We start from the raw sequence: 13,248 nt of genomic DNA, 5'->3' as shown, positions 1-13,248 counted from the left end.
CATTCTTTAGTGTTGAAGCCTCTGGAACGGTAATTTCCACTGAGTGAGAAGTTTGTTGGTTCTCGAGCATTCCCATGGAGCAGTTGCTGACACTATGGTAGGGGGAAAGGGGTGGATGGTGGTTAGAGGACATGGAATTGTATGCTGACAGGAATCAATCAATCAATATGCGAGTTGACTAGAAATAGAAAGAAATCCTCTGAAGCAACACAAGAGAAGTTAATTTTGTATTTTTTATGACAGACAAAATTGACAAGTTTTATTATTCCTTCTTTACAAGTGTGTCACTTCAAGGTCATAAAGTGTAACTGCTGAGGTCAGGTTGGAGGTGAGTTGATCTTCCGAAGATTTAAGATGATTAAAAATCAGAGATTTCTTTTCTTTTCCTCTAAGTATGAGTCTTGAAGTCAATCAGATGGTGTTTTCTGCTGCATGGTAGATTATCTTGATGTTGAAAATAACTGGTTTTCCTTTGTTGCTTTTTTCACAAATGACACAGAATTGCTTGTGTGATACCTAAAATGCAATCATAAAATTCTTAGCATTCATATACATCGATCTTCAATGGTTGTAATGATATTAATGTTTCTTTGAGGAGTCAGCCATAAAGATTCATTACAATATGATCCGGCATAACGAAGGCTCCTTCCACTTTATCATTTCGAACGCAGAAGAGTGGAATTAATTACGGTTCGTGAGCACAAGAAAAAAGGTTTATGCAAACTGCTCCTGCGGAAAATGTGTTGGTAGCAGTCTCGTGTGAATTTATGTACAGAAGTTGTCAAATGCCCTACAGTACTGTCACTTAAATCACAAAATAAATCCTCAATTTTATTTTCTTTTAGTTCATTTTCAGGGTACGGGTGTCACCTGCAAGACCGGCTTTTATTGCCAATCCCTAGATATCTTTGAGAAGGTGGCATAGTGAGCCTCCCCCTTGAACTGCTGCAGTCCACATGTGGAAGGTGACACCCTCACAGTGCTGTTGGGTAGAAGGTTCCAGGAATTCTACGTAGCAACAATGAAGTAACAATGACATACATCTGATCGGCACTACACATTTTCCATTTTTGAAAGATGCAATCAAAATATACTTTGCTTCTCTCTTCCATTGTACAGGAGGCTGGATATTCAATGAAGATTCACCATTTGGAATATATGGATGGAGGAATACTGGATCCAGATGATGTGCTGATTGATGTCGTGGAAGATAAAGATAAGGTAAAGGCTCATTTTGTTATTGCCGTGGTTCTGTTTTTGCAAACGTTTAATTATGCTGACTATAAACCCACATGGCAAGTAATTTTAACCTTTGTCTGCCTCCCAAGCTAAAGCCTTTAAATTTGGACTCCATATTCCTGGGCTAGGGTAGAGGAACAATGTCAGCTGGGGTTCCCATCCCTTGCCGCTGTTCCACTTGGGGGTTGCCAATCCTGCAGGATGATCCTGGAATCGCTAGGACTTGAAGATAAAAATCTTTCGGGAACCACTGTACATAAATTGAATACTTTTGTTGACTAATTAGAAAATTATTGGACAGATCGAAAAGCCACAACACCATAAAACGTCCAGGAACCTATCCATCCAGAATTGGCAGCCCTACTGCAGTGACCCTCACTGAGATGTGTGCTCAAGATGGGTGGGGAAGCATCAGGCTTAACTGTGGTGCACTCTAAGATTGACTAGCTTCTGTAATGAAGAATGACCACTTGTCTGAGGCGTTTGAACATTCGGCCTCGTTGATGCACTGTGCTTATTTTGGCAAGGATAGTGGAGACTGAACGCGAGAGAAAACCTTTATAATTCATTGATCGGGAATATTGCTACTCAAGGGCCTTTGTTTCAAAAAGATGTTAATGTGATGGAGGTGGTTCAGAGAAAATGATGGGGGTGATTCTCGCACTCGAGTGGTAAGCTATGTTGATAGGCTAATAGGATTGAGTGAGCACTCACAGACAGGAGGCGAGAAAGAACGAACATCGAGCTGAACGACTGGAATGGTGTAGGTATAAAGTGGTTATTAAACTTTAAACTGTGAACACATCATCATCAGATATGAGCATGAAATTGGCAAGTGTCAAGTGAAACTACAAATTAAAGCTTAAAAGAAAGTCTCCTCTGGAGCAGCAATTGTGGAGGGAAAACCCGGAACAAAAGTGCTCCCCACTATGTTGGCTAGCTGCTTTAAAATAATGATAGATGAACAAATGTTTATAACTGGGAGTGAAGATCGAATGAATAAGTGTAGGCGAAGAGGACCATGTTGTCATTAAGCTTATTTAGTATATGGATGTCCATAAGGTGGGTACAAATTCTACTAAAGCCTTAATCTATGCAATCTATTTAATCTATGCAATGCACTTAATTCGTCACCTCAAATTGCTTTTAGGACAGCCAATTTTACTTAACCAGCCATGCTGGTTATTTAGCTGAAAATGCTATCTTCAGGCAATAACTTAAAGCGGCTTTTATGCTGGTTTTCCACTGTTCCCTTTGTGACAGCTGAATATAATTCTGCTTTTACTTGGAGCTTTCTGCAAGCTTCATGAGACCCAACTCATTCGTACCTTTTACTATGCTAAGGTGTGACATAAATGTTGTAAGTGACAAGGCTGCTCCTGCATTTGCACGCCAGTAATCCAAATGTAAAAAAATGTCTCTAGATTATTGTTCTGCTGTGTCAGGGGTGAAGGTATGAAAATTGCATTCCCACCACTACGCTGTATTGAAATCAGTTAAAACAGTGGGTGATCGGGTAGGATGAGAACACAATGGTCTTCACTGTGATTAATATTTTGGTGGAAAATGCGACTGATGAACAAACAGTGTGCAACAAAACATCTAGCAGTGAATAATCAGCAAATAATGCGACCCCAACCAGCCGAACTATTCAAATCAGACTCTATGACCATGCTCATTTTTCCATTGTGCTTGGTATATTTTGCAAAAATAATTTAGAGCACAATGATCGAGTGATGGTGAATCAAAAAAAGAACAACATGTATCTTTGAGATATGTAATCAAATTCACCAACAGGTAGATACACCAGCATACCTGGGGGTTCATCATAAAAACAATCCTCTTCAATAGGGATTCAACAGGTAAGATCCTAAGCAAAAAAGTTTCTTGGATTTCTAAGGAGGAATCTTTGGCCTTACAGCAAAAATATCAAGAGTTACACCGTGTCAACTATTTGTCAGTCCAGTTCTAGAGTTTGCAAGCTGTGTGTGGGATCCCTCTTTGCGAAAGATATATCAATAAGATTGCAATGAACCACAGATGATTCAGTTTGGGATATGCACCAGTGTCACATCCTTGATAAAAGATTCGTAATGGGAATCACTACAGTAAAGAAGGGAGGAAAGTAGACTGACTATGTTCTATAAAATATGAGGCAGAATTTAATGCACCCCTACTGGTGTTTTTTTTTGGGGGGTAGCGTGTGGTGGTGCTAAATTGAAGGGAGGATATTCCCTCCAGTTCTTTGCCTGCTCCAACTCGTGCAGTGCTATTTGCTCACTCTAGTGTACAGCCTCAGGCAGGAAAATGGCCCTTGTCCCAGTTGAGGCTTCTAAATGGTCAATTATTGGCCACTCGACGGTTGTTTCCAACCTAGCCTCATTTTGTAGGGTGGTGTGACAATTGGCCTTGCGTGGGGGAAGCCCACTTCTGAAGTACCCCCCAACTGCCCGCCCGCACAAGCCTTCCGTACCCTCTCTGCTCTGGGACTCCTTGAACGTGCCTTGGACTTGGTGGATGGACTTCACCTCAGTCCATCTTTGGTGGATGGACTTCAAGTCAGGCATCGTCATGCAATCTCTCTTCTGTCCACTGCAGTTTTTGCTGCTGCAGGGATTAAAGAATTGCTAGGCAATCAGATTGGCCGGTAGTTCTCCAAGGCTGACTTCCTCCAGACTGAGAAGGAGATGTGCACGCTGCAGCTCCCTCACCGTCATTTGAGCATGAAATGACTGCGGGGCACTCTTCGGACGGTGGGAAGCGGGACCCCTACCATCTGAAAAACTCAGGCTATGGAATGGACTGGTGCCAATTGACATAGACAAGTATTTGGGTGACCTCTGGCAATGACTTACCCCAAGGTAGCCATCCACACAAACTACAAAGGCCATTTGTTTCCAAGGCAGCATATTGACCATCTTTCTCCCCAAGGACAATTCCACAATGGAACAAACTGCCAAAGGAAATAGTCACAGCCCCATCACTGGAAATCCATCTTTAGATTATTTCCATTTAAAAGTTTTCATTATCGGGACTATCAGATAATGTCTGGTTTAGCTAATGCTACCCAAATTAATGTTAGCGAAATATGAATATTGGTCTGCGATGCCGACTCAACAAATGCAGAAGACAAACTGATAATGTATTCCTGTTTTGCAGAATTTAACTTGCGCTCTTCATGATCTTGGACATGCTTCCATACTATTTCAGTACTATCAAAGTTGGGATACAAGAAATTAACCATTAATCATAATGATGTCAGTTTTGGTTCAGCACGAGCACCCTTGCCATAAGATTGTGGGTTCAATCCCTACATGAGCACATAATGTAGGCTCGCACCTTAATGCAATATTGGGGGAGTGCTGCACTGTAGAAAGTGTTATCTTTCAGATGAAGCATTAATCTGAGGCCCTTTTGATCTCTCAGATGTATGTGCAAGCATTAATGGCATACCTGAAGAAAAGCAGGGGGGATTCTTTGGTATCGTGATCAATGAGCCATAACTTCCTGGCTCCCCAACATCACATTTGGCTGAGGGAATACCTGCGCTATCCATTTCAAGCGGAAGTAATCACACGGAGTGGCAATCCACCACTGATTGCCACTTGAAGTAGCAGGCTAATATTTATTTCCCAACCAACACTATCGGTCACGTATCTCATTGTTATTTGAGACTTTTCTGCACACAAATTGGCTGCCACGTTTTCATTAATGACGCTTCAAAAGTACCTTATGGGCTTAAACACTTGGGATGTCTTAAGGTTTCAAAAGGCAATATATAAATGCAAATCCTTTCTCGCAATGCTTTGTATTTTAAGGGTTCATGAATCATCCACCATGAACATAGCTGAATAGAAGAGGGAGTCGGGAGGAATTAAAAATTGAATGTCTTGTGTCTGAGTATATTAAGCGGATTTTATTACGTTTCCAAAATCTATCGCTACGTAAGATTGCTGATGGATTGTTGAGTACTTGCTTGCATTCATATGCAGAATCTCTGCATGGTTTCATAAATTTGGAAATGATACTAAGGCACATTCTCCTCCTCGGGCTTGGTTGAACTCCAGCTGCCCAACTACATGCTTAGATTAACTTCACTTCCATTTCGACTCTCAACAAGTTATGTTGATTCCTCCTTCTCCATTTTTCACCAGCACTGTCTCCCTTCACCAAGCTTGTACCATTGCGATCTGACTGATAAAGTATGACAATTTAAAAAAGAAGATTTTGCGGGAGTGTGGGATACAAGAAGTGGAAATATAAATTCGTAGCAAAGTTATCTGTGGAACCTAAATCAAAACTGTAATTAGAATAGAAACAGACTTCAAATGAAAAAGCAGCTGAGAGTATTGCAAATTGTTGCAAAGCAATAATATGATTAATTGGTTTTGAGGTTACAAGATTGCAGAAACTGAAGTCAATCAAATAGAGCAGTGAAAAAAATGTGTTGCATAATCAGAATACTAAATAATGCAGAAGAACAGGTTTAATTAAAGGGAATTTGAAAATTTAGCAATATATTATGAAGCAGGTGCGATAACGTAACTGGGATGATACGACTGAATGTTAACAAGGAAATAAGATCTCAGCGGGAGCAGTGGAGCATTTACAGTTAATATTGTTCTTGAATGTTTCATTCCTCTTGGCATGAGCCCACACTCTGGTTCAGGGGCTGGTTTTGCACAGGGTTAAATCGCTGGCTTTGAAAGCAGACCAAGGCAGGCCAGCAGCAGAGTTCAATTCCTGTACCAGCCTCCCCGAACAGGCGCCGGCATGTGGCGACTAGGGGCTTTTCACAGTAACTTCATTTGAAGCTACTTGTGACAATAAGCGATTTTAATTTCGATTTTCATTTCATCTCCCTGATCTGGATGTTTCCTGCTGGAAAGTGCAAAATGCCCAAGTGCAGATGCTGGGTTCAGAACATGGAGACCTTGACTGTATCACTTCCCCTGTGATCTAATATTCACCCAAACTGTAACCCACAAAAAGTTGCAGAGCTTGAGACCTGTAACCTCGACCGCAGAATAAGTCATTCTCTTTGAACTAAGATGAAGAAAACTGGTGGGCTAAAACTTAAATGAAAACATTTTTATCTAGTTATTAGTATTAGTGCACACATTGACCTTGGATTTCTCATTTCACATTAAACGGGAATGTAAGCCTATTTTGTAGCTTTGTTCACTTCATTGGTTAAGTTCCACTTCAGGACTTAAGCATCTGATTTGGTACTGATTGAGCGCTGCATTGTTCGCAGTGGTTTCCTTTTGGATTAAATGTTAATCTAAAGCCCATTTCAGGTGGATGTGAAAAAAAAATATCCATTGCAGCGTGTGAAGAAAGGTGGGGAATGCTCCTAGCCTCCGAACCAACATTCCCCATCACCAAAATCAGATGATGTGTGGTTATTTAGATCGCTCATTACAGGACTTTGCTGTGCACCAATTGACTTCCGCAGTGTCCACACTTCAATTCTAATGGTTACTGAGCCTTCTGGATGAGAATGTGATGAGAAGGTACCTGAATGCAATTCCTTCCTCTGTTTTCTGAATTTTCCTAGACCTTGAGATCAAACTGAGACTTGTCACTTCGACCCATGATGTGTTCTTGCTGTGAAATGACTCTGCAAATGGCCAACAAACCAAAACCTAAAATAGCTCAATATGTTTTTATAAATGCGCTCAGAATGTACATAGGTGCATCTTGAGTTAGAAGAACTAGGAGCAGGAATAGGCCATCTGGTCCTTTGAGCCTGCTCTGCCATTCAATGAGATCATGGCTGATCTTTTGTGGACTTGGCTCCAATTTCCCGCCCAAACACCACAGCTCTTTATTCTTCAAAAAACGATCTATTTTATCGTGAAAACATTTAATGAAGGAGCCTCAAATGCTTCACTGGGCAAGGACTTCCATTGATTCACAACCCTTTGGGTGAAGAAGTTCCTCCTAAACTCAGTCCGAAATCCACTTCCCCTTATTTGAGGCTATGACCCCTAGTTCTGCTTTCACCCGCCAGTGGAAACAACCTGTCTGCATCCTTCTAAATTCCAATGAGTACAGTCCCAGTCTACTCAACGCCTCCTCGTAATCCAACCCCCTCAGCTCTGGGATTAACCTATTGAATCTCCTCTGCACACCCTCCAGCCTTAGTACGTCCTTTCTCAGGTAAGGAGACCAAAACTGAACACAACACTCCAGGTGTGGCCACACTAACATGTTATACAGTTGCAGCATAACCACCCTAGTCTTAAACCGCATCTCTCTAGCAATGAAGGACAAAACTCCATTCACCACCGTAATCACCTGTAAACCAAATTTTTGCGACTCATGCACTAGCACACCCAGATCCCCGTGCACAGCAGCATGTTTTAATATTTTATTATTTAAATAATAATCCCGTTTGCTGTTATTCCTACCAAAATGGATAACCTCTCATTTGTCAGCATTGTATTCCATCTGCCAAACCCTAGCCCATTCACTTAAACTATCCAAATCCCTCTGCAGACTTCCAGTATCCTCTGCACATTTCGCTTTACCACTCATCTTAGTGTCATCTGCAAACCTGGACACACTGCACTTGGTCCCCAACTCCAAATCATCTATGTAAATTGTGAACAATTGTGGGCCCAACACTGATCCCTGAGGGACACCATTAGCTACTGATTGCCAACCAGAGAAACACCCATTAATCCCCACTCATTGCTTTCTATGAATTAACCAATTCTCTATCCATGCTACTACTTTACCCTTAACACCATGTATCATTATCTTATGCAGCAACCTTTTGCGTGGCACCTTGTCAAAGGCTTTCTGGAAATCCAGACATACCACATCCATTGACTCCCCGTTATCTACCGCACTGGTAATGCTTCAAAAAAATTCCACTAAATTAGTTAGGCATGACCTGCCCTTTATGAACCCATGCTGCGTCTGCCCAATGGGACAATTTCCATCCAGATGCCTCACTCTTTCTTCCTTGATAATAGATTCCAGCATTTTCCCTACTACCGAAGTTAAGCTAACTGGCCTATAATTAACCCGCTTTCTGCCTACCTCCTTTTTTAAACAGTGGTGTCACGTTTGCTAATTTCCAATCAACCAGGAGCACCCCAGAGTCTAGTGAATTTTGGTAAATTATCATGAGTGCATTTGCAATTACTCCAGCCATCTCTTTAGTACCCTGGGGTGCATTCCATCAGGGCCAGGAGACTTGTCTACCTTTAGCTCCATCAGCTTGCCCATCACTACCTCCTTAGTAATAACAATTGTTTTTTAATATTATGAAATATTTTGATAGCATAGGTGTAGAAAGATGTTTCCACTTGTGGAGAATTCCAAGCTCAGTACCATAAATATAAGATGGCCATGAAGTAATACCAATAAGGAACCCAGGAGAAACTTATTTTCCCTGAGAGTGGTTCAAATATGGAACTCACGACTGCATGGAGTGTTGAGTCTAATGGTATAGATATATCTATCGAAGGAGAAGCTTTGGTAATTTTATGAGGTGCGGAAGAATACATGGATGGAATGAGATGAAGCTCTTGCGCAGCATAATCATGGACACAGACCAGTTGGACAGAAAAGCCAGTTTCTATGCTGTAAATTATATGTTAGATTAGTTTACAAAACAACAAATTGAAGGAATTTCTAGAAAGTTCAAGATTCTAATGAGCCTCCTAATTTGGCCCTTATGGAATTGACCTACCACTCACCAAGATGGGAATGTGTCCATGATAAATAATTGCCATTTTGGTTGAACCACGGTTTGAAATGTTTGCTGAAATTTCTTTAGTCTTATCAGCCATCGACAGCCAACCACAGTTATTTTTTGTTTTCATCTCCATTAATTTGCTGTATTTCAGAGGCCACTGTGGTGCCATTATCTTCTGTACAATTATATCAATTGCGTAACAATAAATAGCATGTGTCAGGACTGCTGGATGAATTCTCTGGCAGGTGCCAACTTTTGGTTTGATGGCAAAAAATTTCATATTGGGAAGCAATATTTTCAGGGACGTGTTGGGAGTGGTTTGTTGCTTTTCCATCATGTTCACTCTAACAACAACTTGAATTTATGTAATGTCTTTAATACATTAAAAAGTCGCATTGCGTTATCGGTCAAGTTTTGACACCGAGCATTACGAGACATTAGGATAGGTGACCAAAGGTTTGGCCAAACAGTTGGGTTTTAAGGAGTACCTTAAAGCAGGAAAGAGAGGCAGAGGTGTTTTGGAGCAGGTGGGGGGAGAGGGGGGGGGGGGGGGGGGGGAAGGGAGACAAGAATTCTGGAGCTCGGGATCACGACAGCTAAAGAAAATGGCTGCCAACAGTGAAATGGAGGGGTTGGGTGGTGCACTGTACCAACAATATCTAGGTGTACGCGTGTGTAAGATACTTGTCTACAAGTTATCACTCCCACCAGAACAAATACTTAATGATAGGAGCAAAGTCATTTATTGAATGGGGTCATTAGATTTTTTTATATATTGCATTTGTGATCATCAAGATGACGAATGGCTGGGTGTGGTAAGAATCCTTTCACTCCTCTCCATCAGTATCCCTTAACATGGATTTCAAGAGAGCATCTCTGACTGCAGCAGTGCGATATTCTCATCTCTCTCACCATCTGTCCTTGCTGCCTTTCTGAATGCTCCTGCCTATTGATGCTGAATTATAAGCAGTTTTGTGCTGTGGACTCCTGCCCACTAGCAATTAAGCAATTACGTTTTAACACTGGCTAGATTCATTTACTGTCGGGTTCTTCCAGCTGCTGGAATGATTGGATGAAAATTTCACATAATCAGTTTGGACTGTGTTTGGATCACTGCACTGCTATCTACCGCACCAGTTTTTCTTAAGAACTAAGGGGAAACTCATGGTGCATTGTATTTGGGCACTGACCTGTTCGGAGTTGCTTTGTGGGTCAAGAGAAAAGGAATTAGCAGTGAAAGGTCATTTAATGGGAAATGGTGGGAGCAGAGGATTTGAATTGCAAAGAAGAACGAGGAAAGCAAATCAATGGTACAATGCATGTTCTGTTATTGATACATCAGAAAATATGATAGGAACTGCAGTAGTAAGAAAGACAGTAACAGGAGTTTTGGGCAAGATTCCAGCAGGGGAATAGGTAGTTATTATCATTTGTGACATTTTAAGTTTTTTAAGTGAATCTTATTTAAAATTGACCAAAGGTGAAGGTCAGATATTCTGTGTTGGGTGTAATTGTTGCTGAATTTTACTGTGTGATGTTGCTCTGTAGGTTCTTTGTGACCATAGATTGGATGATCGATTAGCTAAATTGCTTGGATTCTTGTTTGTCATGTTCCAAGGACATCAGAGGTATGTACAGGACAGAAGGAGGCCATTAGACCTTCCATGCCTGTTCTGGGTCTACGGGAGAACTATCGAATTAGTCCTCTCTCCCTGCTCATTCCCCTGTAGCTTTGCCATTTTCTCCCTTTTGAGTACACATCCACTTTGTTTTTGAAAGCCATTATTGAATTTGCTTCCATCACCTTTTCAGTCAGTGGGTTCCAAGTCACAGAAAAACTTGCTTCATAAAAATAAAATTCTCGTCCTTTTTTTCTTCCCCTGGTCAATTGTCCTGAATTTGGTTACATTCTCCTGCTCATGGAAACAGTTTTTCCCTTTTTACTCCATCAAAGTCCCTCATGATTTTGAAGACCTCTGTTAAATCGCCTCATTAATGGGATCCTTGGCTGTCTTCTGTAGGCTTTGACGCAAGTTTAGGTGGGAGGGGCAAACCAGTTTTGTGCGCGGGTGGAGAACTGGAGTTAAAGGTGCAACCGACACCCCCTTGGAGTTGACAGCTGTTTGAGAACCCAATTAAATCCTTTCCACCACGATGCTGATGAAATAGAAACAAAGCTGACATTTCAGGTCAATGACTTTTCACCAGGTTTAATAAAATCACTGTTGTAAGGTATGAAACACATTAGCAAATTTGTGCACAGGAATGTCCCACAAACAGCAATGTGCAAATGACAAAATGATGTTTCAATGAAGTTGCTTGAGGTTTGAGTATTGGTCAGGAACTCCACTGTTGTCTTTTGAATGCAGTGGGATCTCTTGCATCTGTTTGAGAGGGCAGATTGGGTTTCCGTTTCACAACTCAACTGAAAGCTTGCATCTCTGGCATTATTGCCCATCCTCAGTACTATCCTTGAGCGTCAGACCAGATTGTGACTGCAAGTATCTGAAGTGGATCTTGAACCCACATCATTTTGATTGGTTTGCTGGGAACAAAGGAGCAAGAATAGTTTGGTTAGCCCTCTAGGCTGTTCTGGCATTCAGTGAGATTATGGTTGACTTGCGATCTAACTCCGCATGCCCGCCTTTGCCCCATACCCAATGGTGCCTTTGGTGAACCAAAATCTATCAAGCTCAGATGTAAAACTAACAATTGACCTCACATCGACTACAGTTGTGAAGAGAGTTCCAGACTCCCAACCACCCTTTGTGTGTAAACATTTTTCTTCATTTAATTCTTGAAAGACCAACTCTAATTTTATAGCCCATGTGCTGGACATCTCAACCAATCAGAATAGTTTTGCTACCCTGTAAGCCACCCTTAATATCTTGAAAACATTGATGAAATTCTTCATTACTCTTCTAAAATTCAGGGAACGTAAATAAAATATGGGCAGACTCATTAACATGTTAACTGCTGGTTAAAGAGGAAATTAACACAGTAGTGAGAAAGGATATTAGCTCTGACAATGTGGAATCTATATGGATAGAATTGAGAAATACCAAGGGACAAAAAACATTAGTGGGTGTCATATATAGACCCCCAAACTGCAGTGGTGAGGTTGGGAATGGCATTAAACACAAAATTAGAGATGCATGTAATAAAGGAATATCGATGATCATGGGTGATTTTAATCTTCACATAGATTGGGCAAATCAAATTAGCCACAATACCGGAGAGGAGGAATTCCTGGAGTGTATGCGGGATGGTTTTCTTGACCAATATGTGGAGGAACCAAATAGAGAGCAGGCCATCTTAGACAGGGTAATGTCTTAGACTGTGTAACGAGAAGGGAATCATTGCCAATCTGGCTGTACGAGACCCCTTGGGGGTGTGCGACCATAACATGATAGAATTTTTTATCAAGGTGGAGAGTGAAGTAGTTGATTCAGAGTCTAGGGTGCTGAATCTTAATAAAGGGGACTATGAAGATATGATGCATGAGTTGGCCTTGATAGACTGCGGGGGGGGGGGGGGGGGGGGGGGAGAAAGAGTTACTTAAAGGGATGACAGTGGAAAAACAAAATGGCAAACATTTAAGGAACGCATGGGGGAACTACAGCAACTGTTCATTCCTGTCTGGCAGAAAAGCAAAGGAGGTAAGAGGGCCAATCCATGGCTTAAAAAGAAAATTAGAAATAGTATCCGATCCAAGCAAGAAGCATTCAGATTGGCCAAGAAAAATAATAGGTCTGAGGATGCGGAGAGTTAATCAAAGAAGGACGAAGGGATTGATTAAGAAGGGAAAAGTACAGTACAAAAGGAAGCTTGCAGGAAACATAAAGACTGACACTAAGAGTTTCTATAGATATGTGAAGAGAAAGAGATTGGTAAAGAGAAATGTAGGCCCCCTAGAGACAGAAACTGGAATGCATAATAAGGGACAAAGAATTGGCTGAGCAATTGAATACATACTTTGGTTCTGTCTTCACAAAAGAGAACACAAATCAGATACCAGAAATGCTGGAAAATCAAAGGCTTAGTGAGAGGGAAGAACTGAGGGAGATCAACATTAGTAGAGAAATAGTGCTGGGAAAATGATGGGATTGAAGGCGGACAAATCCCCAGGGCCTGATAATCTGCATCCCAGATTGCTTAAGGAGGTGGCTCTGGAAATAGTGGATGCATTGGTGGTCACCTTGTGGGATTCAATAGATTCTGGAACTGTCCCTGCAAATTGGAGGGTAGCTCACGTCACTCTGATATTCAAAAAGGCAGGTAGAGAGAAAGCAGGG

The 13,248-nt window shown here is 41.4% G+C and overlaps 1 protein-coding gene across 1 annotated transcript in view; it reads left to right on the top strand.

Moving 5' to 3' along the window:
* Positions 1 to 13,248, top strand: part of LOC119958709 (partitioning defective 3 homolog B-like) — a 1,329,970-nt gene that overhangs the window by 165,233 nt on the left and 1,151,489 nt on the right. Inside the window, exon 2 of the mRNA XM_038787288.1 lies at positions 1,120 to 1,221. Coding sequence (XP_038643216.1) covers positions 1,120 to 1,221 — 102 coding nt within the window. The remainder of the gene's footprint in view (positions 1 to 1,119; positions 1,222 to 13,248) is intronic.

Source organism: Scyliorhinus canicula, chromosome 2 (assembly GCF_902713615.1).
Source record: "Scyliorhinus canicula chromosome 2, sScyCan1.1, whole genome shotgun sequence".
NCBI lineage: Eukaryota > Metazoa > Chordata > Chondrichthyes > Carcharhiniformes > Scyliorhinidae > Scyliorhinus > Scyliorhinus canicula.
Note: the sequence above shows the minus strand (reverse complement) of the source record. Positions and strands in the feature narration are given on the sequence as shown.